The sequence below is a fragment of the Panthera tigris genome, chromosome X (genome assembly GCF_018350195.1).
Source record: "Panthera tigris isolate Pti1 chromosome X, P.tigris_Pti1_mat1.1, whole genome shotgun sequence".
In the NCBI taxonomy this organism is placed as follows: Eukaryota; Metazoa; Chordata; class Mammalia; order Carnivora; family Felidae; genus Panthera; species Panthera tigris.
Window position 1 is genome coordinate 81,448,544 of NC_056677.1, and position 27,553 is coordinate 81,476,096.

The window sequence follows — 27,553 nt, forward strand, 5'->3', positions numbered from 1 at the left end:
AGAGCCTTAGACTCTATGGTCATTCTCGCCAACTCCCATGAGCAAGAGCGACCAGAAACCTCCTATATACTTCCGTTTCCGGCCTGGCCTCTCTCTTTCCGTGCCGATAGCCTTCTCGCAGCCATGGTAGGACCTTGGGGAGGGTCTCTGTAACATCCAGTTTAATCTTCTCGTACCCTTTGACGGTGCCGTCCCAGGATGGCTCTGGGCCCACGCGTGGACTCGATGTACCAAAGAAACCCAGTGTTGCTGGGGTCGACCCCGGAGGCACTGGCTTTGGGGCCAGGAAATGAAGCGATGGGATCAAAGAGGTAGTTAGGTGGGGGTGGAGGGTATGTGCTGACTTTTGGGCTCACAGGAGGCCGCTGTACTGGAAGCACTTGCGGCTGTACCACTTTCTAGTCGAGTGTTGTGTGCTAGCGAGGAATCTTGAGAGTCGAGCTCTCATGGGATGTCTTAGCTTCAGCTGGGTAGGTCAAGGCATTGTGCACTTTTATCTGATAACCCTGCTTATTCTAAACTGTGTGCTTACTAGGTGAACGTTCCTAAAACCCGCCGGACTTTCTGCAAGAAGTGTGGCAAGCACCAACCCCACAAAGTAACACAGTACAAGAAAGGCAAAGATTCTCTTTATGCCCAGGGTAAGACAGTCTGTACGTAATTTGGTTTTAATGCATCATTCGTATACTAGTATAAGAAATGAGCGGTCCCATGCGCCCTCTCCCCTAATTTGAGTATTGATAATTATGCTGGGAAAACCAAGATAAAACCTGTAAGAAAAGAAGACTTTACCATGTGGCAGTTGTGATTATCTTTGGTATACCATAACAAATAACTTCATTCTCCCAGGAAAGCGGCGTTATGACAGGAAGCAGAGTGGCTATGGTGGGCAAACTAAGCCGATTTTCCGGAAAAAGGTTAGTAGTAATTACTGTTTGACATGCTGCCCGGCCTACTGTGGTAAAGACATTGTATTTTTCTATGGCCCACATTTCTCCAGTACAGGTGTGTGTCAGTGAAGTTCTCTGTTAACCTGCAGTGACCTGTCCAGTAGGCAGTGGAGCTGGGAGTGCAACCCAGGGCTGACCCTAGTCTGCAATACTGTATCATCTCAGTGTTTTATTCTTTTTGTCTTTCCCTTACTGAAGAGGCAAACATCAAGTTAAATGAATGTGTCCTGCCTTCCTAAGAACTGAAGTTTGAGTACATCACTAAATCTTTTCCTTTGCCCTGTTTCCTGTCATGCGTTAGTGAATCCTCAGTCTTCGCTTGCAGTAAGAATTACTTGCTTACTTTGTTTTTCAGCTCAGAAGCCTGCAGTCAGCTACCTATCTCATGAACTTGTAAAGCTCTTTAAAATTGTCATTTAGGCCTTCCACTGGTCTGAATTCTCTGTCATTCTCATCCAGGCCAAATGAGTTTCTTTTCTGCCCCAGGTGATTGGCTACCCCTTAAAGTACACAGTGCCTGGAACAGCATTCTTACAAACACAGCATTTCTTTGGTGCTTTGCTCATTCAGCCTAGTTTCAGAAAATATCAAGGAATAACTAGCGTTCATTTAGGTGCTGTAAATGGTTTGATCTCAAGGTGGTAAAAGGAATACCTGATAGCCTTTTCACATTCAGCTAATTTGTTTAAGATGGGGAGATTCTGCCTAGGTTTTGGCTTTTTTGTGAACTGTGAACTGGTAGCAGGATTCTTGTTATAGGAGTAGGCTTAAAAAGTTTATTAGTGGACCTTGAGTTAAATGATACAGCTGAATGCACATAAATTATATATATAGTTTTATGTAGTCTCCAGAGAATTAATAAAGTAACAATTATTAGCCCTATTCAATGAGAAAGCTGGGTTTATTTCATGGTTTCATGCACTTGGTTGACCCATTTCTGTCATTTGAAAAAGCTTTCCTTTAAGTAGTACTTAACCCAACAGTGCTATTTTTGAAGAAAGATTTTCTCTAGTGATTTATGAAGGGTTTGACTTAATTTTTTTCCAGGCTAAAACCACAAAGAAGATTGTTCTGAGGCTTGAATGTGTTGAGCCCAACTGCAGATCTAAGAGAATGCTGGCTATTAAGAGATGCAAGCATTTTGAACTGGGAGGAGATAAGAAGAGAAAGGTATATAATTATGGGTGGAGGGTGCAATCTTTTCTACTGGAAGAGGTGAACATTTCTCCCCACTTACTGATTGTGGAATCAAGAATGGGGCAATCCTCTTAAAATACCTAGATCCATTAGCTGAAGGTATGAGGTTTTTGGTGTTGGGTTTTGGTATGAGTAGAAGGATAATGAAAAGTGACTTAAAAGATGGTGATCACTTTAGGGACAGACGGTGTACTTGGAGTAAAGGTTCTTTGCAACATAAAAAAACCTCACTTATTATCTGTTCCATTACAGGGCCAAGTGATCCAGTTCTAAGCTTCATATTTTGTTATGAAGACAATAAAATCTTGAAGTTATGTTCATTTGGTTGCAGTTGGTCTTTTGAGCATGAAATAAACTAGCACCCTCAACAAAATTCTGTTCATGGGGAAATTTATGGTTGATGGTTCTTTTGGGTACTGTGCTCATTTTGGATTGAATCTAAACTGGTTGAACTCACATGAGACATGATTTCTCAGTTTTCACCTCAATTACTTGGGGTTCATGGGATTGTTTGCTGTTAAAGGTTATTGGTTACCATGGGACATCAGTAGAGATCTGCATTCACTAACATGGTGAGATCAGTAACAATTACACAGTAAGTTTACTAAGAGTGAAATTCACATATACCCTTGCTACTGCAATCATTTAATGAGGAAATTAGGTCCAGTTTTTTAGGCATAGTATACTATATTGTGTCCTCAGACTTACTCTCAACATTGCTCAAACATTTTGATGTGGCCTGTCAAATTTTGAAGTAGACCTAAATTCTCATGTAGAAACCACTGCAGAAGATAAAGTTTCTAGTGAATTGAGCTGCTCAGTTGAATTTAACAGGTATCTGTCAATTAAAGATGTCTAATAGTTGTAAGTTTTACATTCTTTTCCTTTTTGTATACTATTGTATACTTGATTCTTCCTGATGTTCAGCTTTTCATACTTGTGTAGCAAAACTGGAGACAAAGTATATAAGCAATATATTTTGGTAACTAAGTACATCTCCATGAGATGGAGTAGTTTTCTTACAGATTACTTTGTTTCCATGAGTGAGGAAGTCTGGGCTTGCCAGTTTTAGCAACTGATGATTATTCCTCCAGTTTTATTGAAAATGATTGGTAATCACCTGACAGGCAAAGGAATTAACATGTACTTTGTGGGCCTTTTGTGCCCTGCTAGTTTTGTGCTGGTATGCATTAGGATGGGTGAGCTGTGCATGCCTTTGGTCATGTTGGAGAAGGGGGATTGTAAAAGGGGAGGTGGTGAGGCTGGCTGGAAGCTTTAAGGATTGGTCCTCAGGCAAATGAATTGTAGGAAAGGGAGGGAATTGTAATGTCTGGAAATTCCTTTCAAATGATTCACTCCTACATACCCTAGTCTGAAGGTCATTGCCTCATCACATTCTTTAGAGGAGGTGACTTAAAGGGGGGAGGGTGTTCTGGCCAAACGCCTGGTACTTTAGGTCACAATGTATCAACTATTGCTGGTGAAAGTAAGTCATATGTATTTGTTGGATCTAGACTGCAAACCACCTTGGGATTTGGAAACCTAAGTGGTGGGGTGTTTCTTGACAAGATTATTCCAAGCAACTCAGTAGGTAGTAGTGCAAGAGTTAAAAGTCTGGGCCGAAATCCTGGCTGAAGTTTATAGTGGATAAGTACCTGCCTCAGGGTTGTTGGTGAGGATTAAAATGAATCCATATACTTTACCTAGAAGAGTGCCTGGCAAATATAGTGTGCCCAATAAATTACAGCTATTATTTCTCATCTGTTAACATTTGTTCAAAAGCTTTTTCACAAAATGTTCTCTAAAGATACATTTGGAAGTTCTTAAAAAACTCCACTGTGGAAAATTTTATTGAAGGAAATGATGGCTGAAGTGGGAATGGAAGAAAAAGGAGACACCAATGGGGTAGTCACTTTGGCAACAAGATACACATTTAAAAGAAAGCTTTATAATGTGGTCTAATTTGCTGCCAGCCGAAGTAAAACCGTGCCCGTGGGATTTATCTGAATTTTTAAATCTGAAGTCCACTGATAAAACCCAAGTTTTCTCTTCACAGGCAGGAGCTGTGTGATTATGCAGTCAGGAATACAGGCCATCCCTTGTCCCAGGGAAGCAATAGAAATGGTATAAAAACGAGGTCCACCGATCTCCTGCAGGTTTACCATTGCCACAGCCCAAGCTAAATCTGATAGTGGGCGTTCCCACACCTCAATGTTGTCTTCCTGAAAAGTAAGCCAAGAAATTAGGTGTGATAAGCTTGGTACCTAGCAGTAAGCTGCCTTGTTAGTAGTGGCATTCAGTATTACTGTCAACTATTGAGCACTTCTAGAAAAACTTAAAATCCTATAGTGTGTTTTGGAAATAAAGTAATGGTTAGCAAAAAAAAAAAAAAAAAAAAGGAGCCTCATTACTGATTATAATATGAAGATTAAAAGCAAATATTCTCAAAAGATCAGGGGCGCCTGGGTGGCTCAGTTGGTTAAGCGGCCGACTTCGGCTCAGGTCATGATCTCGCGGTCTGTGAGTTCGAGCCCCGCGTCGGGCTCTGTGCTGACAGCTCAGAGCCTGGAGCCTGTTTCAATTCTGTGTCTCCCTCTCTCTGACCCTCCCCGGTTCATGCTCTGTCTCTCTCTGTGTCAAAAATAAATAAACGTTAAAAAAAAAGATCAGTGCACATCCTCTTATGTAACAGATTTAGGCCCAGGACAGACATGGTACTTAGGCATAAAGCCATTCCATCTTTAAACACAAACATTTGGATGAACTGTAAACTAGAAGGCAAGAGAATATGATCCTGGCCAATTCCGGTTTTCTCCCATAGAACATTATTTACTGTACCTTTCTAAGCCGGTACCCCTGCTTGCCTAAGGGGTCTTGATTGATGGCAATTACATCCTTATCCTGAAGGAGGGCTTTGGCCTGAGGGCTGATGTGTCGGAGGTCATTGGACATGAGTAATGGAGCTGCCATGATAGCCCACAGGGCCATCTGAGTTACCTGCTGATCCCAGCTAAGGCCAAAGTTACCGATCACTAACTGGGACAAAGAAGAACAAGAATTTAAGAAAATGAAACAGTCTTAGTCGCCTAGACACAGAGATGCCACTTTCTATGGCACCCTGCTCTGAGTAGTACTCTCAGGTAAGGCCTGCTTCCAGGAACTTTCCCTTCTGATTTACCTTGAAAGTAAAGTAGGCAAACAGGTCCACTGCAGGGGCTTGAACAAGGAGGGCTCAGATTCTTACCATATCTGGGTCATTCCAACCCCCTGGTCCTGCGACATCAACAATTCTCTTCTGGTTAGAAGATGTCCAGTCTAAGATATTCTTTATACTTTGCCAAGAATCATAAACATCATCAAAATTTCTCCAGTGATTGCAGTACTGTCGGATTTCTGTGTAATTGGGCTATGGAAACAAACAACTCTTCTGTTTACTTCTACTAACATTGTTGCAAGATGAAAACAGTCAAGTTTAAAGGAGGCACCTGTAGTGTTCTTTAGTTTACAGATTAAAGGTCTCTATGAGGAGAGCTAAATCCCTATTATAATGGAATTTTATTGTAAGAAATTTGCTTCAGAAACAAGACATACAACTTAAAATCCCTACTTAAAATGGCTTTAACACTGTTTATACTGGAAATATACCAAATAGTAACTAAATATTGGGATTATGGAAAGCTTTTAATTTTTTTCACAACTTACTGTATTTTCACACTTTCCTAAAATGGAAATGCATCCCTTTTGTCATCAGAAATAACTAAAATCTTTATAAATAAAAAGCTGAAAAATTACATAGGACATACAAGCTCAGGATTAGGCAATCTGAATCCTAGGCATATAATTTGTTAAAAGAATGAATAAAAGTTTGTAGATAGGGAGGTAGAATATCAGGTTCACAGTGTTAAAAAGAGGTGAGAGTATTTTGCAGGATTAGAAGAAAATAACAGGGATCCATTCTGTAAGTAATTATTCAACACTTACCATAAACTAGGGATACAGTGATAAAGTCAGACAAGGTCCCTGCCCTCCTGGAGCTTACATTCTAGTGGGGAAGACAGACAATAAACCAGTCAACAAATAATTCCATACAGTGCTAAGCTCTTAGAAGGAAATTCACAGATCAGTGTGATAAAGAATAAATGGATAGAGGGCTATTTTAGAGTAGAGAAGAGGTGTCTGAATATGTGTCATTTGGTTTGAGACTTCAATGTTAAGAAGGAGCCAGCAATTTAAAAATCTTGGAGAAAGAATGTATCAAGCAGAAAGCAAAATTCAAGTGTAGAGTCTCTGAGGCAGGAGTAGGGTTGGGTGTTTGAGGGACAGGACAAAAGCCCAGTGCAGTCATGGAAAGACTGATAGGAGGTTGGAGACAGGCTAGGGCCAGATCAATAAAGTCTGATTTTATTCCAAATGCAATGGGAAGCCAGTTAAGGGTTTTAAGCAGGGGAGTGGTATGATTTACATTTTAACAAGATCACTGTGGTGCTGCTTGGAAAATGGACAGGAGTAGGAGGACAGTGGAAATAGATCAGGCTGATGATGCAGTCTGGGTAGAGATGATGGTGGCTTGGAGGACCAGGGTGGATGCAAGAGAGAAAGAAGTGGGCTGATTCAGGATGGATTTTATAGACAGTACTGATAGGATTGCTGGTGGACAGGTGTGAACTGTGAGGCAATGGGAAGAATCAAAGATGACTGATTTCCTAGGTGATGGTAGCTTAGACTCCAATTACAGCAGTAGAGATGGTGAGAAGTGGTGGATCCTGAGAGAGATGGTAGGATAAGACTGTTAAATAAGGTTGGACTTTGAAGGAGACCCTTTGTCTCCTTTGTTCTCAAGTTCTGAGAATCTACCGGCAAGGCTCTATTGGATTCTGGGCTCACTAGCTCACCTTACGAAAAGGCCACATATAAAGGGGCCACTCACAGGAATACACAATGCTTCTGCCAGTCCTGTTCAGGGCCAAGGACATGTGCTTATAACCTGTATGAGAAAACAACGGGTAAAATAAGGGAATGAAGGGAATTTCCAGCTGGCACGGTGTTACTTTTTAAAAGGAGACTGCCCGAAAAAAAAATAAATAAAAAGAGGCTGCCTGGAATGTCTGTGGTTATATTTTAAACTAGCAGCAGAGACATGTGGCTGCTCTGTGCTTAAATGTGTGTTTAGTACCTCCCAGACTGCTGGGATTGTTGAGGAGGTAGTGTGGGATGGTGCATATACTAAGGAAAGGTGGGAATGAAGATGTTCTTCTCTGTGACGGACAATTCTGGATGCCTTCCCCCAAGTGATGTTATGCAGAGTTACAATTATATTTGTAACGAACTCAGAGCCCTCTTGAATGAAATGTGCACAGTATTAGCCATGATTAGGCATGCATGGATTTTATACACATGCATGAATGAATGCATGGACAAACTGAAATAAGAGAAGAGGTAGGAGCTCTGGCACATTAAGAATAATTGTTTCCAGTATTGTGATAGGGCATTTAAAATGTGAAGATTAGCTCTTTGGATGTTCCAGTTACCCTGGCCTCCAAGTTCCTCCCTTTGCTCATGGCTAAATCTCTTTAATGAAACATACCATTTTCCAAATGTTCCATGCTGTCACAGTGACAACCATCAAATTTTAGCAGATCTACTCCCCAGTCAGCAAAGGTCTTGGCATCAATGTCATAGTATCCAAAACTCCCAGGAAAGCCTGCACAGGTTTTATTTCCAACATCTGCATAAATTCCTAGCTTCAGTCCTTTGCTATGAACCTGAAATGAGAGAAAAGGATCACCACAGTAGAAGGGCAATTATGAAGCAGAGAGAATCACTCCAGGCTGGGGACAGAGACAAGTATACTTCACTATGTATCAGGGACTTTTTTTTTTTTTTTCACAAGCCCCCAAAATTATCCAGGTGAGTTAGTTGGGAGACAAAGTCTCCAATTCTGCTGAGTTCAAACTATATATGTAAGCTATAACGTAGAACTAAAGGGAAAGCTATCAGTCACTTTAATCTCTCTCTGATGGGATCCTAAAAGTTACCTTTCCAGGGCAATGATACAATTATCTGGACAAAGTCTCTCACCATGACCATACCTTAGGTTCCTCTGTGCCCTCTTCTCAAGTAGGCCTCATGTTGTTTCAGCAAGAATCCTGCTAAGTCATTCTCCTACCCTTGATATCTGATAAAGTTCCTCATCCCCCACCCCTGATATCTAAGTTCTTGGCCTGCCTTTAGCATGAATCCTCTTGCCCTTGATGTCTCCTCTTGGTAATTTTCCTTCCACTGACACTTTCAAGTCTGCTCACAGACTATAAAACCCCACTTGTCTTTGTTGTATTAGGAATTGAGCTTGACTATTACAATCTTTGTTGTATTAGGAATCGAGTTTGACTATTACAATAGTACTGAATAAATCTATCTTCATTGCCTTTAACTGCTGTCCAACTCTATTACACCTTAATTTTCAGAATATAGTTCTTCTATCTTATAAAATTCTAGTTTATAGTACAATTGCAATAGCTCCGCAAAGCTTAACATGGAAATATATGCACACATGTCAAGAGCCAAGTTCCTTTTTTCCTCTAAGAGAATTCAGTGGTTTTGGCAAAAGGAGAACTTCTTCAAGATAGGCCTCAAGAGCTATTGCAAAACAAGGATCTGCTGATGGGATGAAAATTCCACCTGATAAGTCTTACAATTTGATATTCACATGATGGCAGCTATTTTACCTTCTAAGTCTTTGTGAACAAGTTTCAGTACAGAAGTGCTTTGGGTCTCTTTAATGAAAGAATTATCTATAAACTCACATAATTAGCAAGGCCTTGGATCCCACCAGGAAAGCGTTTAGGGTCTGCCTGAAGTCTGCCTTTTGAATCTCTTTTGGGAGCCATCCAACAGTCATCAATACAGAGGTACTCATAACCTACATCCTTCCACCCATCTGAGTCCATGAGTTCTGCCATCTGCATGAAGAGCTTCTCGCTGATAAAGAAATGCCAAGAATCATTGAAATTCATTAAACAAATCATTAGGCATCTTAGGGTTTTGCAATTTTTTTCAATAATTGCTACTCAATAGTTCAGTAGTAATTACAATCAGTGCAGGGTAAAATGGACTGTGCTTCTTTCCTCCTCGCCACCCAAGTAGTTCCACCCAAGAACCTCAAACAATTAGGAATGAGAAATACATGAAATTGAAAAGGCTATTAGAACTATAAGAAAAGGGGCGTGTGGATGGCTCAGGTTAAGCCTCTGGCTCAGGTCATGATCTCACAGTTCATGAGTTCGAGCCCCATGTTGGGCTCTTTGCTGACAAACATGAAGCAGAGTGTGCTAGGGATTCTCTCTCTCCCTCTCTCTCTGCCCCTCCCTGCTGGATCTTTCTCTCTCTCTCAAAAAAGGAAAAAAAAAACATTTAGAACTAAGAAGAAGGTTCAGTAAAGTAAGAAACTACAAAGTTAATATAATCTACAGCTTTCTTAGATATTAACAATAACTTATTTGGAGAAAAAGATACCGTTGACAAGACCAACCAAAAAAAAAAAAAAAACCAACAGAAAAACCTAAAATACCTAGAGATAAAATTAACACATGTGCAGGATCCATATTCCATATGAATAAAACTATGATGTTCCCAAATGACTTAAGTGGAGAGATGTTATTTTGCTCTGGGATAAGAAAACTCAACTTTAAAACACACCTTTATACCTTGAATAAACTCTGAACAAACCCCAAAAGGAGTTTTTAAGGAACTTGGCAACATGATCCAAAAGTTCACCTAAGAGATTAAACACGTAAACATTCTACAAAAGATAAATGAAGCTGCAATATACCAGTAGCATTAGAATACACAAACCAATGGAATTAAAGACAAAGTTCAGAAGAAGATCCTTCCAGCCATTTGGTACCATGGAATTTAGTATGTATTAAATGTGGCATTCCTTATAGTAAAATGAAGTCCAGATAGATTAAAGATTTGAATATTTTAAAAATCCATAAAAAATACTACTAGAAAATGTAGGTGACTCCTATTATCTTCAGGTAGGTAAAGACTTTCTCAGCATGATACCAGAGCCAGAAATAATAAAAGAAAAAATTGATGTTTGAAACATTCATAGCAAAACCAACCTAAGCCAGAACCACCACATTATTCATAATGTATTGACAGACCACACACACACAAAACCCCAAAGCCAAACCCAAAATATTTCAATTAAAAATAATAAATGGAAATAAAAACGATTGGCAATGTTTTAAAAGAATCAGAAAAATGGAGTGTTGGCCACAGTGTGCGGAAACAGGCATTCATCATACACTGTTCTTGGGAATGTGCATTTGTTAACTTCTGGGGAGGACAGTTTAGTACATAATAAAATGGGCATACGTTTGGATCCAGTAATTACACTTCTAAGAAAAGAATCATATGATGTACAGGAACGGTTAACACAGCTTCACAACAATAAAAAAAAAAAATTGAAGAGCCTGAATAGATATCAACAGGAGATTGCTTAAATAAATCATCATACATACATACAGTTTGCATTTGTGAAGCGCTTATTCTGTGCCAGGAAAACTTTATTTTCATTATACTCTACTATCTACATTTTTTGCAATGATTATGCATTAGTTTTATTATCATATAAAAATAAGACAATCACTACTTGGAAAAAAAGGAAAAGACAAAAAGAAATATATGATGGTAACTGCATTCAGCATCTCAGCATTAAGCCACCATGGCTTTGAACTGTGTGAGCATCTGTGATTTATCTCCATTTATTTTGTGCATCAAAGCCAATAGAGGTTATTTTTTGGGTTTGGGAACGCTCAAAATTTTTTCCATATAAACTAATGGTAATTGCTTCATTAAGCCATTTAGGCTTACAGAACACGTTACTTTCGGATAGTGGGGGAAACCTTTATAAAGTTCCTCCAGGTCAACCTCCCAGCTGGATCCCACATTCTAGGGCGAGTGGGTGAGGAGATCCGTGACTCCACGGTTCCTCTAAATTCCCTCCAGTTACAGCCAACTCCTGACCCAAAAAAGGAGAAGTTGCACGTGTTAGTCCTCTGTCTCGCCTACTCGCCCCAGCTGTGCTCACTACTAGTACCTGGCAGAGGCAGAGCGGCAGTTCACAAGAAGGATGTGAACAGAACTGGATGGTGAATGGATAAAGTCCCCAGTTGGGTGATGAGGCACAGAGACACGAGAAGCAGGGGCTGCTGACCAGACTCCCACCACAGGAGGGGTCACACAGCAAAAGTTTAGGACTAGTTTCCATCCAGGGAAGCTTGCTGGAGACAACAACAACAACAACAACGCCAACAACGCAGCAGCAGTAAGGGAGCTCTCACTCGGGCTCAGATGTTCCCTCTATCTCGCCAAAGAGACAAACACATTGAAAGGCGAACGCGAGTGGGTACTCAATATCTCTGATACCTGATACAAGAATCTGGTTCTTCTTGGCAATCAACATTGCACATGAAGCGTTCCCAGTGCAGCCAGCCCATGGTAGGGGTCATCGCCAAGCCATTGTCCAGGGCCCTGGCCCCAGGGAAGCTCCAGAAAACCAGGGCCAGGAAGCGAAGCGCCAGCAGGAAGCCCGGCTGCTGAATTCCGTTCTTCAGCTTCATCGCCACTGTAATGCGGTACGAATTTCCATCGGTAACCTGGGTTTTTAAGCTTAACTTTAGGGGCGGACCAATCACCTGTGAGTTATTAAATAATGACATTAGTGTTTCTCAGGCAACTGGGACGGTTATCCCCAGAGGCGGACCAATGATGAGTCACGTAAGACACACCACAACCAGTCACACTCTTCGTTTCTTAATATTGGCCCGCTCCATTTCCATACCGGAAGGAAGTGCGGCACTTTAGAGATCCCGAGTTTAAGCCGAGAGTTGCTCACGTGACCGAGATCTCACATGACGTAGGTGATCACGTGATCACTCGCTTACGTGAGCAGAAGTAGTTCTGGTCGTCGTCTACCGTCTCGCTATAGCCGTTTGAGGGAAGAAGGAGGAAAATTATCCGGTATCGTTAGAGGTTGGTGTGTGGGTGGGAACTGGGGACCCGAGGGTGGTGATGATGAAGATCAAAGAAGGATCCGCGGTCCACCTCCGCCTTTTTCGTTCCCTGCTTTCCCCTCCCCCGCTCCCCCCTCCCCCTCCCCCCGTCTCAGTGCCGGGAAGCCGCCTTTGCTGCGCCTGGTGGGGAAATGGTGGACGTTCGTGACTGTATGTGTTTTTGTATATCTGTCTGGGCGGGTCTCAGGGGACCCTTACGAGAAACCGTAAGGTGAAAACGCTTGAAAACCATGTCCCTGGATTAAGAAAAACAAATATTCAGACCAGTGGCCGGAGTGCTGGTCCATCCATTCAGGCACTAAGTCCCCACTGATTGTCTGTAGGGGGAGGCACCAAGTGAATTATATCTGTAGAGTCACACCTAGGCAAATGCTGCATGCCTTACAGAGGCGCCCAATAAATGTTTTTACTGTATTGCATATTTAAATAACGTTTGTTTTTCTACTTATAACAACAATCTACATGTTCAGTTTTGGACGTTCAGAAAATAAGAGTATACTATAAATTAAAAAAAAAAAACACAAGTAATTCATCACCAGGAAATAACTACTCAGCATTCGGGTGTATAAAAAGTATGTGTATAACACGCATATAAATACACAATTTCTTAACCCACAAATGGAATCCTGGTTCCTACTTCAGCAGCAGAGTCCTGGTAGCCTTCCCAGGAGATACAGTAATGAAGCGGAATCTCCCTGCCACTACAGAGGGATATTAATGTCTAGAGTGCTGCAGGGACATGAAATGGGATTGTACAACCAAGAGATAAGGCATGCAAAAAACCAATGCATAAATATGTCACTCAAACCTGAAGATGGCTTATAGGGAGAGTGTTATTTGCAGATGCAATGTGCCAGGCCTATGATAGGCAACTAGTAAATGTTTGTTGAATCTTCAGTGTAGTTTTATGGCAGTTATTACACTTTGTACTTTCTTTCCAAGAGGCCCAGTGTTTCCAGACCATGTCAGATAAGCCATCCACATATACAAAATTAGAAAATTTTCTAATATTGCTATATAGCAAATCCCAGAAAAGTAAACATTTAAATTTATTTTTTTTGCTAAAATAAAATTATTCTCCACAGAAAACTAAGAATGCACAAGAGATTGAAAAAATAACATTGAAAAAGCCATAAGCCTGCCACTGAGAGCAATCACTATTAACATTTGACATATTCCCCATGAATATATTTTTTTCTAACACTTTTTGTTCCAGTTACAGTGATTTTTAAAAATTAAAACTATATAGAAGTAAATTGGGTAAAAAGTGAAAAACTACTTCACTCTAACCTCCAGTTCCTGTTTTCTCAAAAAACAGATTTGTATTCTATGCTTTCAGATTTTCTATTCATTTACATACATATATACCTGCATGCTTATATTTTAAAATAGGATCATACTATGCATATTCTTTTATTTAATACATTTTGGAAATCTAGTTCAGAAGCTGTTTTTTCTTAACAGCTGCGTAGGATTCCATTTTAAGGATAAAGTATATACTGTAATTCATTCAGCCATTCCCCTATTGATGAATAGTTAGGTTTCTAATTTTCTGCCATTACTAACAGTGCTGCAGTGAACATTTGTGAGTATTTCTGTTGACCAGGTTCCTGGAAGGAATTTTAGCAGGGTCAAAGGATATATGAACATACATGTTTTTTTTACATAGTTGAGATTATAAAGCAGCTGTGATCTTGGTTTAAGATTATAGCATATGTAGTTCCTCATGTTATTAAATATTTGTATAATTTTAAAATTACGTGTGTAATAGTCTTTCTTAATAAAGTACCTTTTGAAGAATATGTAGCTCCATAAATCTTTGTCTGAAACTTCAGATCATCTCTTTAGGGCACATACTCTGAAGTGGATTTACTGTATCAAAAGGCGTGATACATGTTTACAAGTTGCTTTCCAGAAATACTGTGTATACTTTTCACTCCTTAGGAGTGTTTGCAGACCCTGAATATTAGCATTGACTTATCCTCACTGTTTAATTTTCACTGTTTTAGTGGGTGAAAAATGTTGATTAATTCTGGTTTTAACTTGCATTTCTGATGATTGGTGAGATTTGAACATTTCCCAAATAACTCCTCTGTATCCTCACATCTGTATTCTCCCTGTATTTAATCTGTTATCAAGTCCTGCAGAGTCCACTGTTGAATGCGTAGATCACCTCTTTCCTTTCTTTTTTAAAAGTACTATTGCATTAGGTGAATCCCTTATGCCTCGAAGAGACTGGGGTTCTAACTGATCTTGCTAGTGTCACCCCAACCCCCCTCTGTTTGAGTTCCACACTGTTGCCAGCGTGATCTGTTTGAAAGGGCTTTGATGACGTCACTCCCCTCCCCTTCCCTCCTGTCACTCCCCTGTTTAAAACCTTTTGAAGGTCTTTCTCATTTGTCCATCACATAAGGCCTTTAAGATATGATTTCTACCTTCCAGCCTTAATGTCTTGCCTGGCCTAATCCTATTTTATGCTCCATCGTAACTTTTAAAATTCATTTATGGATCCATGAACTGGTTAGTCTGTTTTTTTTTTTTTTTTTTTTTTAACGTTTATTTATTTTTGAGACAGAGAGAGACAAAGCATGAATGGGGGAGGGGCACAGAGAGGGAGACACAGAATCGGAAGCAGGCTCCAGGCTCTGAGCCATCAGCCCAGAGCCCGACGCGGGGCTCGAACTCATGGACCGTGAGATCGTGACCTGAGCCGAAGTCGGACGCTCAACCGACTGAGCCACCCAGGCACCCCTTTAGTCTGTTTTATTTAACAATTCTGTGCTGTTAGAATTGACCAAGCGTCCCTGCTTTGTGTATCTTTTTACCCTGAACAGGATTCTGTCATAGCAGGGATAATGTTTATTTGCACTTTTGTCTTTAGTAAAGATGTATAATGCTCCTGGACCATAAATCCTTTCTGGGCTTACTGTTGTATCCCGAAGCCAAATACTGGAGTTGGCAACTGAAAAATATAAAATCAATGTATGAACTACCCATAATGTCTTTTTTTCCATTTATCTCTTAGGCCTTAATATTTCCCTGATTTTATTAATTGGCATGAATTCTTTATATAATAAGGATATTCATGTATTGGTGTAAGTATCTTCTCAAAGTGTATTGTTTGTCTTTTAATTCTGTTTTATTTTACCTTTGACGTAATTAAGTTTTTCATTTTTATGTAATCGGGTATAGCCATCTTGTATTTGTTCATATCTTCCAGTGATATTGTTGCTGTTAATTTTTTACACCTTTCATTTTCTGACTATGATGTTAATATATGCTGAATATAGAAAACTTAGAACATACAGAAATGTCCAAAGAAAACAGTCCTTTAAATAAAAAGTTCCCATAATCCTACTGCCCAGAAATAACCACTATTAATGGTATCTAACAAATAAATAGGTATTGAGTAAATAACGGTTGGATGAATGAATTAAAAATTTGGTGCGGCCTTATTATTTATACGAATGTTTTGGAAAAAAATCAGTGAAATTGAGTTTTATATTAGTTTGCTTTTTTCCTACTTGTATTGTGAACATTTTTCCATGACAATAGTCTTCTAATTTTTTTCAGCTACATCAAAATCATAGTGAGCCAAGCTTGCCACCAAGAGCCCAACAGTCACCATGATGCTGAGCACGGAAGGCAGGGAGGGGTTCGTGGTGAAGGTCAGGGGCCTACCCTGGTCCTGCTCAGCTGATGAAGTGATGCGCTTCTTCTCTGATTGTAAAATCCAAAATGGCACATCAGGTATTCGTTTCATCTACACCAGAGAAGGCAGACCAAGTGGTGAAGCATTTGTCGAACTTGAATCCGAAGATGAAGTGAAATTGGCTTTGAAGAAGGACAGAGAAACCATGGGACACAGATATGTTGAAGTATTCAAGTCCAACAGTGTTGAAATGGATTGGGTGTTGAAGCATACAGGTCCAAATAGTCCTGATACTGCCAACGATGGCTTCGTCCGGCTTAGAGGACTCCCATTTGGCTGTAGCAAGGAAGAGATTGTTCAGTTCTTTTCAGGGTTGGAAATTGTGCCAAATGGGATGACACTGCCGGTGGACTTTCAGGGGAGGAGCACAGGGGAGGCCTTTGTGCAGTTTGCTTCACAGGAGATAGCTGAAAAGGCCTTAAAGAAACACAAGGAAAGAATAGGGCACAGGTACATTGAAATCTTCAAGAGTAGCAGAGCTGAAGTCCGAACCCACTACGATCCCCCTCGAAAGCTCATGGCTATGCAGCGGCCAGGTCCCTATGATAGGCCAGGGGCTGGCAGAGGGTATAATAGCATTGGCAGAGGGGCTGGGTTTGAAAGGATGAGACGTGGTGCCTATGGTGGAGGGTATGGAGGGTATGATGACTATGGTGGCTATAATGATGGATATGGCTTTGGCTCTGATAGGTTTGGAAGAGACCTCAATTACTGTTTTTCAGGAATGTCTGATCATAGATATGGAGATGGTGGGTCCAGTTTCCAGAGTACCACAGGGCACTGTGTACACATGAGGGGATTACCTTACAGAGCCACTGAGAATGATATTTACAATTTTTTCTCACCTCTTAACCCCATGAGAGTGCACATTGAAATTGGACCTGATGGCCGAGTTACTGGTGAGGCAGATGTTGAATTTGCTACTCATGAAGATGCTGTGGCAGCTATGGCAAAAGACAAAGCTAATATGCAACACAGATATGTGGAGCTCTTCTTGAATTCTACTGCAGGAACGAGTGGGGGTGCTTATGATCACAGCTATGTAGAACTCTTTTTGAATTCTACAGCGGGGGCAAGTGGTGGTGCTTATGGTAGTCAAATGATGGGAGGGATGGGCTTATCCAACCAGTCTAGTTACGGGGGTCCTACTAGCCAGCAGCTAAGTGGTGGCTATGGAGGTGGTTATGGTGGTCAGAGCAGTATGAGTGGATATGACCAAGTTCTGCAGGAAAACTCCAGTGACTATCAGTCAAACCTTGCTTAAGTAAAGAAGGAACACTAAACAGCTGTTACAGAAATAAGAGTTGTGCATTTATGGGAGTTGTAGAATGGGAGGGATGTCTAGCCTATCCAGTGTGATTGGTAATTGGGAAATATCATTGATTCTGATCACTCTTGGACAACTTCTTTTTCTTTCTTTCTTTTTTTCTCTTTCTTTGTTTCTTTCCTTTTTTTAAAGAAAACAAAAATTAAGTTTAACAGTTTTGCATTACAGGCTTGTGATTCATGCTTACTGTAAAGTGGAAGTCAAGGTTTTAAAACTTCAAGCTCAGTAATTTTGAACACTGAAGCATTCACCTAGGATGTAATAACAGCGTTCAGTATTGACCATAACTGTTAAAACAACTTTCAGCTTTCCTCAAGTTAGTTATGTTGTAGGAGTGTACCTAAGCAGTAAGCGTATTTAGGTTAAAGCAGTTTCACTTATGTTAAATGTTGCTCTTATACCACAATACACTGAAAACTTTGGATGCATGTTGAGAAACATGCTTTTCTGTAAAACTCAAATATAGGAGCTGTGTCTACGATTCAAAGTGAAAACATTTGGCATGTTTGTTAATTCTAGCTTTTTGGTTTAATATGCTGTAAGGCACGTGACTGTACACTTTTACTTTTTTTTTAAGATCTGGGACAATTTTGAGATGTAATACCAATACTTTAGGAGTTTGGTCATGTCGTTTGTATGAGATTCTGCGGCTTTGATTTAAATCTTTCCTTGTATTGTGATTTCCATTAGATGTATTGTACTAAGTGAAACTTGTTAAATAAATCTTCCTTTTAAAAACTGGAAAAATAAACTTGTACAGCTTGATTTTTTTAAAAGAAAATTTATTTAAGTAATCTCTATACCCAAAGTGGGACTCAAACTCTCGGCCCCAACATCAAGAGTCACATGGCCTCTGACTGAGCCAGCAGGGTGCTCCCAGCTTGATTTTTTTAATGCTTTATCATATGAAAATTTTCTTTTATTCAAGTCTTCTGCACTTGAAATTTAAATTGTTTTTAATTTTTAAATTTTTATAAACTTGCATTAGCATCTTTATACATACATTGTTGTATATATCACAAATTATTTATTTCTAGGATATATTCCTAAAAGTGGAATTGCTGAGTCAAAGGTACAAACCTTTTTAAGGCTTTTGATTTGCATTATCAGAAAGATTATGGTACTTTGTGTTTGTACCAGGACTGTATGTCCACCTCACCCCATAGACTTCTCAATGATACATATTATTATTATTGATCTTGGCTAATTTGTTAGTTGAAAAATGATATCCCATTGCTATTTTATTTTTTTAAGTTTTATTTTCGCGAGAGTGCAAGCAGGGGAGGGACAGAGAGGGAGACTGAGGATCTGAAGCAGGGTCTGCACTGACAGCTGACAGCCTGATGCAGGGCTCCAACTCATGAATTGAGATCATGACCTGAGCTGAGATCAAGACCTGAGTTGAAGTTGGATGCTTAACCAACTGAGTCACTCAGGTGTCCCTCCAATTGCTATTTTAATTTCTATTTAATTACTTTTGGGGTGGAGTATTTTTCTGTTTGTTTTTAAATGTCTCACCTCCCTGTCCACAGGACTATGGAGCTACTCTGGAAACTATCAAGACAGCATTCTCCAAAATCCAAGAAGTGAAAGCAAATAAATCCCATTCCTTTTGTTTAATCATATAGAAGATCTAAGGCCAATTTATATGTTTTAAAAAAGAATTAAGTATATGTTATTATAGAAATAATACAGTCTCCACCATGAATTTATTAATAGCATCTCTAAACACCTTTAAGGTTTTTCGGGGCATTTAAAACTTGTTCTTAACCATTAGTTCTCAAACTTTAGCATGTACCAGAGAATCCTCTGCAGGGCTTGTTAATACATTGATTACTGGGCCTCACTCTTACAGTTTTCAAAATTTGGTAATATTGGGGTAGTGCTTAAGAATCTGATGCTGCTGGTCTCGTGGCCACATTTTGTGACCCATCACAGCTCTGTGATTACTAAAGGTCCTAAAATAGCTTTAAGAAGCAGCTTCCTTCATGATTCCTGATTGTCTCCCCTTACATTCCTATGAGAAGTAATTTAAACTTTATGTTAAAATACAGATTGCATATGATTGTTTATAGCATCTTGCACCTCCTATGAGGACTTCAAAGGCCTGTGACACCAGAGGCTTTCTTACATTTCTGTATATGTAGTAGCTGTTAACAATTACACCTCTCAATGACATTCAGGCCTGGATGCCCTCGGGTCACTATCAGCTGCACCTGAACTACAAATCTTTTTGTGGATCTTGTGACTAGCCTGGAAATGGATTGTTACCCTTGCTCTGCTTATAGCTTAGGGCCCAGAGAAATGCTCTGAGATGGGAAGCAAATACCAAATTGGTATAACCTGACAATTTTATTCAAGGACACTTTTTATTGAGTATCATTTCTACAAAATCATTCACACTGAGGATACAGTGAGAGGGGAATTCTTTGATACTTCTAATTTCTGTAACAGTTGCTAAGAGAGCAAGAAATCCATTTTGACTTGTGCTACTGAGCCAGTCATTACCTTGCCCTCCTGAACTCCTTCAGGAAACCTGTCTCAGGGGGTTCACGAGTACATGTTTTTGCTTTCCAGACTGCTCAGTTAATTTTCCAGAAGGTTCTATAAGTGTGAGTGAAGATTCTTCAGTTAGCCACTAGATGTCACCAAATGCCAGGAAAGAATTGGCTGAGACCTGAGATCAAAGGTGTCTGTTGCTTCTTGCTGGATAAGAAAACTCCCAAGGCCAAAGGAAGCAGTGAAAAGAGAGAGACCCTGGAGAAGGTCAGCAGTCAGCACTAGAGGTATGGAAACGGACAGCAGTACCTGTCAGGGAAGCAGCACAGATGTGCACACATACACACCCCTGTAACTCTCAAATCTAATTCTGTAACACTACCAAGGAGAGTTTGCTGGGAGGTAAAGTGGGAAACCCACCCATAGACCTCCTGAGCACCAAGCCAGGGGATTCATTTTAGACTGTACCTGTAAGCTACTTGGCAGGATCAGGCTGAAAGTTTGCAATCACAAAAATCATACCCTAAGGGGGTCTCCACTGATGGCTTATGCCAGTGGTTTTCAGAGTGTGCTTCCAGGACCAGCAGCCTGACCTGGAACTTGTTAGAAATGAAAAGTCTCAGACCCCTCCCAGACTGACTGAATGAGAAACTCTGGGGTGAGGCCACAAATCTGTGTTTTAATAAGCACTGCAGGTGATTCTGATGCACAGAACCATTGGCTTATGTAGGCATTCTGTTTTCCACACATTTATTTATTTCTGCATTTATTTTTTGAAAAGCTTTTAAATATTTTATTTACTTTGAGAGAGCGCGTATGAGCAGGGGAGAGGCAGAGAGAGAGGGAGAGAATCCCAAGCAGGCTCTGCACGGTAAGCTCAATCATGAACCATGAGGTCATGACCTAAGCTGAAATCAAGAGTCAGATGCTCAAATGACTGAGCCACCCAGGCACTCATATTTCTGCATTTATCCAACCATAAAGGAGGTCTCTATTCCAGAGACAATCTTATCTGTCATCATGACACAGCTTCTGTATCCTCCCTCCCAAACTGATATGGAAAAGCATTGCGAATTCACTTACAAATCAAGGTCCTTTTTCCTTAGGGAGAATTCCTAAAATGTCAGCAAAAAGGAAGATTTCTTCAAGACGTGCCTCGAGGGGTATTGCAAAACCAGATTGCAACTGGTGAAATGGGATTCCACTCACCGCACCTGACACTAAGCTGGGAGTGTCACAGGGACCATTTCACAACCTGCTCTCACAGTGACTGAAAGTCAACTTTTCTGAATGCAAAGCAAGCACGTGTGTGGAGTCACCAGGTTAGGGCGGTGCAGGGCCCCATTCAGAAGGTTAGCTTGTGTTTGGAGCCTGTCTGTGGGAGCCCCACCCCCCCGCCCCGCACCCAGCAGTGATCTGCAGACAGATGCACAGAATGCACTTCCCGCCAGCATCTGAGAATGACTGTACTTTATCCAGTAATTATTTTCTAAACTATTTACCTATTCCAATGCTCTGTCTGACCAACATACTAATTAGGACATCTACCTGCATATTGCGAGGGCCGTTTTCCAGGGTTCTTTTTCTCATTCCAGCACTTGCTCCTCCTGCCTCCCCTTGTTTGCGCGGGGCTTTTTTCTCATACACGCGATGCTATTACGTGTCAATGCCACCACCATCATAGAGATGCGGAAATTGAGTCTCAGGGTGAAAACCAATCTTGTGTTTGGGAAAGAACCAGAATGCTGGAGGGGAGAAGGAAATGATGTCTAACATGGGCAAGAGGACACGGCTCAGGTCCGAATGGGATAGAATTAAGAATAGCGGCGCTCTGGGCCCCGTGTGGTAAGGGTGGCGGGGACCCGCGCTGGGTCTAGTTCCTCCTCTCTGGCTCCTCAGCGGGTAGTCCCGTTTTCCTCCAGCAAGCCCGCCCAGAGGTGAGTAAAGTCGGGCAGAGGGCGTGAAGCTCAGGGGGGCGGAGAGAGATAGTCTGACATGAATCAATTCCTTCCTTTCCCCTCTCGCTTACCAGAGACCATCAATTCTCCTCCCCCCCACCACACCTACAGTTTATTTCGTTTTCCCGTGTAGGGATCGGCAAGAGGCTGCCCGCGTAATGGCGGCCGGCTGGGCGGGGACTGGTGCGGGCCTTGACACAGGGGGCGTGGTTAGCGCGGCTGTGGGCAGAAGGGAGCCTGGGGAGGGGAGTCAGTTGCGTGTCAGTGGTTCTCTGAGAGGGGAGACCACCACCCCGATAAGCGGGGCCCAATAAGTTAAGGCCGGTCCAGGAACCTCGTTCCCCCTCCCAGCCCCCTCTCACTTCTTCGAGTTCAGTTGGGCGCTGGGAGCGGGAAGCCAAGGCCGAACCGGACCACGGGGTCGAAAAGGAACAGCCCTGGAACTTCCTGGGCGCCCCTTCCGTCGATTAGCTCTGGTCTGTTCCTCGGGGAAGTCATGCTTCCTGTGCCCACAGCACCTTGGCTCCAGGGCAGCTTGAGAACAGGCGCCAGAGATCCTCTGGTGGGTCGAGGGAAGCCAGTTTCCCCTGCGTGTAGCCCCATGCCTGGCACAGAGTAGGCGCTCAATACATATTTATTTCAGTTGAGTGTTGATTGAGCTTTTATGGTTTGTGATGAATCCTTTTCTTTCCATTCTCTAAACTCCCAGTGCTGACTGGATCATGGATAATTACCCTCTATCACAACATCATATTAGAACTTTAAAAAGTTGTGAAAACATGTTGATTCTCTTGTTTGATTTTTTTCTCAACTCATATAATTTTGCTATTTGCGGCGCTCGGGGCGGGGGGGATGATTTCTCTGCAGCAAAGCCTTAAAATGTTCTACCCCTTCCTTCAAACTTCCTCCCACTCATCACTTGACACCAATTTGTCTCCTGTTAAATCTTTGTCAGCAGGGGCACCTGGGTGGCTCACTTAGTTAAGCGTTGGACTTCAGTTCAGATCATGATCTCACTGTCTGTGAGCTGAAACCCGCATCAGGCTCTGTGCTGTCAGCTTGGAGCCTGGAGCCCGCTTCGGATTCTGTGTCTCTCTCTCTGCCCCTTCCCTGTTCAGTCTCTGTCTCTCTCTCTCTCTCCCTCTCTCAAATATAAACATCAAAATCTTTTTCAGAAAATAATCACACTGAACAGTTGTTACTTGGAGATTCTCAAATTATTTCAGGTGTGGTAGTTTTGAGTTTTGCTTGTCTGGTTAGTCTGTACCTTTTGTGCTTAGGCAAATATGAGGGTATTCAAAAGTTCCTCTGGGTTGGGAACACGGGGATTAACTGCAAATGGGTACTAAGGTCTTTTGGAGATAATGAGAATGTCCGCAGTTTAGATTTTGCTAATGGCTTGCACAACTCTAAATTTACTAAAAACCATTCAATTGTAGACAAAATGGGATAACTTTATGAATATAAATTATATCTCAAAGAAACTTAAAATGCCTATGGAGTAATAAGTACAAAATAGTGGAGATATGATATATTCTGTGGGGAGACTACTGGGAAACGTAGGGCAAAATGATAAGAATACAATACAATAGCCTAAGGAAATGACAGACTCCTTAAACTTTAGACACGTTTTTCTAACACCACATTTCAAGTAGGCCTCATCCTAGGGCCCTATCCTGGACCCTGAAAGTCCATGGTTAAAGGATGATTCCTGGAAATGAACATTTTTTACTCTTCCCATATGCTTGGACTACATATGCATTTTTGGGCCCTCACAGTTCATGGGTTCAAGTTCCACATCATGCTTGCTGCTGTCAGCACAGAGCCTGCTTCAGATCCTCTGTCCCTGTCTCTCTCTGCCCCTGCTTCAGATCCTCTGTCCCTGTCTTTCTCTGCCCCTCCCCTGCTCGCTCTCTCTCTCTCTCTCTCTCAAAAAAAGGCTTATTTATCTATTTTGAGAGAGAGAAAGTGTGCAAGTGGGGGAGGGGAAAAGACAGAGAAATAATCCCAAGCAGGCTCCACGCTGTCAGTGCAGAGCCCCATGCGGGGTTCAGTTCCACAAATCATGAGAACATAACTTGAGCTAAAATAAAAAATTGTATGCTTAACTGGGTGAGCCACCCAGGTCCCCGTCCAAAGCTCGTGGTCTTAACCACTACAGGAAGATATGTCCTCTAAATGGTCTTGAGCACACTTCACTATTGCTAAATATACAACTATGCAATCATATTTAATGACTATGCTATATTCCATTGTATGGATATAGCATGTTAGGATGTGATCTACACATTTTTCTCTTAATAGGCAAAAGTTCAGTTACCAGGACAGGAAGGAACTGTGTTGTGTGTTCCTTTGTCCCCAGCACCATGTAGTAACAAAGTTCAGGAAGGCAGGCAGAGAATATGGATGGTTTTTTGTTGTTGTTCTTTGTTGTTTTTTTGTTTTTTGTTTTACTTTCTGGGCCTGACCAGAGGCTCTGTCCAAACTAATCATCACAGTCTGGGCCCTGACTCTCATAGAGGGAGACTCCATGGATTTGTAAACTGGTTTTATGCTTGACAGTCTGCTCAGTTAATTTTCCAGGAACTCTCCAACTATGTTTCTTAATTCTCAAGCCAGCCAGTAGTTGACACTGAATTCCGGAAACAAGATAGCTTATGTGAGTCTGAGTTACATGAGTAATTCCCCCCTTTCTGCTTTGCTATATTTTCCAATTTTCTATAGAGAGTACATGTAGCTTTCATTTTGTGGGGAAAAAGGAAGTTAACTTCCCTAAATAAAAAAACTAAGCTATGCAGAGAATAGAGATCTAAGATTCAGTGCTTTTGAGTCTACTATAGCTAAACATATGCTTACTCTATGATCCAACAATTCCATCCCTAGGTATATACCCAAGAAAAATAAAAGCATATGTGTATATAGACTTGTACATGAATGTTCATAGCAACTCTTTCTGTAATTGCCCTAAACCAGATACAATCTTTTTTTTTAATGTTTTATTTATTTTTTGAGAGAGAGCGTAAGTGGGGGAGGGGCAGACAGAGAGGGGGACAGAGGATCTGAAGCAGGTTCTGCACTGACAGCACAGAGCCCCATGTGGGGCTTGAAATCATGAACTGTGAGATCATGGCCTGAGCTGAAGTCAGATGCTCAACCAACTGAGCTACCCAGGTGCCCCCAGATACAATCTTAATATGCATAAATAAATGAGTAGATAAACAAAATGTAGTACTTCCATACAATGAGATTCTGCTTAACAATAAAATGAATAAATCCCAAAATAATAATGCTAAGTGAAAGAAGCCAAACCAAAAAAAAAAAAAAATAGGAGTATGTACTGTATTTTTCCATTTATATAACATTCTAGGACATGCAAATTAATGTATATTTAAAGTAGTCAGATCTGTGGTTATTTCTGGAGGTGGAGATTAACTCGGAAGAGGCCCAAGAAAGCCTTATGAGGTGATGGAACTGTTCTATACCTTGGTCTGCTTACACAGGTGGATATGTATGTAAAGTTCATTGGGCTGTACATTTAAGATTTGTGCACTTTACTACGTAATTGTTATACCTCAATAAAAACGTTAAAAGAGGATGCAACTGCTTTTGTCAGTCTCTTTCCTTCTTTCTTTGACCCTTTCTTCTCTTTCTCCTTCTCTCCATCCCTCTCTCTTCTTTATTTCTTGAATCCCTTTGGGAGAGAGTTGATGGAGCATCAAGGCACTGATGCCAATTCTACCCATAATCCTGCCTATCAAATGTTCACATCTCCATTAAGTGGGAAATATAGAAGACAGTTTATTCAGGGAGTAGGATTTTAAAAGTCCATGGTTAAAGGATGATTCCTGGAAATGAACATTTTTTACTCTTCCCATATGCTTGGACTACATATGCATTTTTGGGCTCTCACTTCTGTTGTGGTCTTTCTCTAAGAGCTAACATCTTTGAAGTCAGACATACTTGCCTTTGATTCCCTGCTGCACTAACTACTAGCTGTTTGACTCTGGGGAAATGACTTAAGTTCTGTGATTCTTAGTTTTTTCATTCATAAAATGGGTATAATAATCCCTATTCCCTAACCTTAAGAATTCAGTGATGATAGGGGCGCCTGGGTGGCTCAGTTGGTTAAGCATCCGACTTCAGCTCAGGTCACGATCTCGCGGTCCGTGAGTTCGAGCCCCGCGTCGGGCTCTGGGCTGATGGCTCAGGGCCTGGAGCCTGCTTCCGATTCTGTGTCTCCCTCTCTCTCTGCCCCTCCCCTGTTCATGCTCTGTCTCTCTCTGTCCCAAAAATAAATAAACGTTAAAAAAAAAAGAATTCAGTGATGATAACTACACTTACCGTGGTCAGCATTGTATGACATATAGAATTGTCAAATCACTATGTTGTACATGTGAAACTAATATAACATTGCATGCCAACAATGCTTCAAGTTAAAAAAATCAATGAGATAATACAATTCAGGTAAAACACATTGTCTGCCACAGAGAAACTTCTTGATTTTGGAAGGCTCTCTGATTTCCTTACATGGTTATGAACTTGTACCCTTTGAATTTCTGGTGACATGTGGCCCTGCTCCATTGGGACATTAAATAACCTTTCCTCTTGTTACTACTACAACAACTAGGAGGAAGATTTATACTTTAGTATGATTCTTAAACCTGTCCTTGGCCTCACATAACCTCTTTCTTACTAAATAACAATGGGGGCACCTGGCTGACTCAGTTGGTTAAGCGTCTAATTCTTGGTTCTGGCTCAGGTTATGATCTCACGGAGCCCCGTGTTAACTCTGCACTCACAGCCAAGAACCCTCTTGGGATTTTTCTCTCTCCCTCTCTCTCTGCCCCTCTCCTGCTGGTGCGTTTATGCGTGCACGCTCTCCCTCTCTCTCAAAATAAATAAACTATATATTAAAAAAAAAAAAAAACAATGGAAAGGGTTTTTTCATTGGCTTCCACAACATTCCTGGGTGGTTGATTCATGAAAGCTACTTGTTGCTATCCTGTTACAGAAGTGAAGAGAGGCATCTTGACCTCAATAAGATCCTATAGTTAGTGATAGGTCTAGCACTGACAAGTGTGTATCTTGCCTTGTGGGAGCATGATAAGACATTGCAGATGCCAAAGTGAATTATTTAAAAATATAGTTAGGATTTTTCTTCCTACCCCAAACCCTGCTAGACTCCACGAGCTGATTCCTACCACATGACCATGAAAGTCAACTATAACACACACACCTATTTATTTCCCTCCGTGCTGACCCATTTTAGAGAGCTTTTTATGGTAGTTATGCTATTTAGTTGATCTCAAAATTGTCTCTTTTAAAGGAAGATTCAGTGGAAAGAGAAAGGATGTTTGTTGAATGACTGCTCTGTGTCAAGCATGGAGCTACAGGAGGTTTTACAGGAGGTCTAAACAACCCTGTGAGATAAGTACCATGATTAGATTTTGGAGATGAGGAAACTTAATTTTGGAAACGAGAATTACTTTCTAGACAGTCACTCAGCTTATATGTGGCAGAGGCAGTATTCCATATCTCCATCCGTTGATTTTATTTCTTTTTGCTTTATATTTTAATAAAGAGCATGTGAAAAATAGACCAGCCTTTCTCTCTCTCAGCCCCATTGCAGTCACCATCACTCAAAGTATCTGTCTGAAACCAAACCATTCAGCTTAACCATAGAAACAAATCAAACACTGATGGCCCATAATTTCCAGACAAAGCTTTTGGCCAAATATTCATCAACATATCCATCCCTTTATTTATGCATTCAACAAATATTTATTGACCACTGACATATACTAGGCCTCCTAGGAGGGTGACTATTAACC

General features: G+C 41.0%; 3 protein-coding genes across 6 annotated transcripts; 2 read left to right on the plus strand and 1 right to left on the minus strand.

Annotated features, from left to right (window-relative positions):
• LOC102949249 (60S ribosomal protein L36a) lies at window positions 1-2,520 on the plus strand. The gene is made up of 5 exons (XM_007094082.2): window positions 1-126; window positions 536-641; window positions 850-917; window positions 1,998-2,120; window positions 2,400-2,520. Exons 1-5 carry the CDS (start codon window positions 16-18, stop codon window positions 2,418-2,420), a joined length of 429 nt encoding a protein of 142 aa, XP_007094144.1. The 5' UTR covers window positions 1-15; the 3' UTR covers window positions 2,421-2,520.
• Window positions 2,521-3,333: 813 nt separating this feature from the next.
• On the minus strand, window positions 3,334-11,986 carry GLA (galactosidase alpha). Its single transcript, XM_007094083.3, has 7 exons — window positions 11,580-11,986; window positions 8,951-9,125; window positions 7,732-7,909; window positions 7,040-7,131; window positions 5,392-5,553; window positions 4,986-5,183; window positions 3,334-4,369 (listed from the first exon to the last, which is right to left on the minus strand). Exons 1-7 carry the CDS (start codon window positions 11,870-11,872, stop codon window positions 4,106-4,108), a joined length of 1,362 nt encoding a protein of 453 aa, XP_007094145.1. The 5' UTR covers window positions 11,873-11,986; the 3' UTR covers window positions 3,334-4,105.
• Window positions 11,987-12,077: 91 nt separating this feature from the next.
• On the plus strand, window positions 12,078-17,837 carry HNRNPH2 (heterogeneous nuclear ribonucleoprotein H2). 4 transcript variants are annotated; one of them, XM_042974100.1, is made up of 3 exons: window positions 12,090-12,185; window positions 15,252-15,321; window positions 15,800-17,837. In XM_042974100.1, exon 3 carries the CDS (start codon window positions 15,853-15,855, stop codon window positions 17,200-17,202), a length of 1,350 nt encoding a protein of 449 aa, XP_042830034.1. In that variant the 5' UTR covers window positions 12,090-12,185; window positions 15,252-15,321; window positions 15,800-15,852; the 3' UTR covers window positions 17,203-17,837. The 4 variants fall into 4 exon arrangements, with proteins under 4 accessions (XP_007094146.2, XP_007094147.2, XP_042830034.1 ...); XM_042974101.1 differs by having other exon boundaries at window positions 12,158-12,173; XM_007094084.3 differs by lacking the exon at window positions 15,252-15,321 and having other exon boundaries at window positions 12,078-12,185.
• The last annotated feature ends 9,716 nt before the right edge of the window (window positions 17,838-27,553 follow it).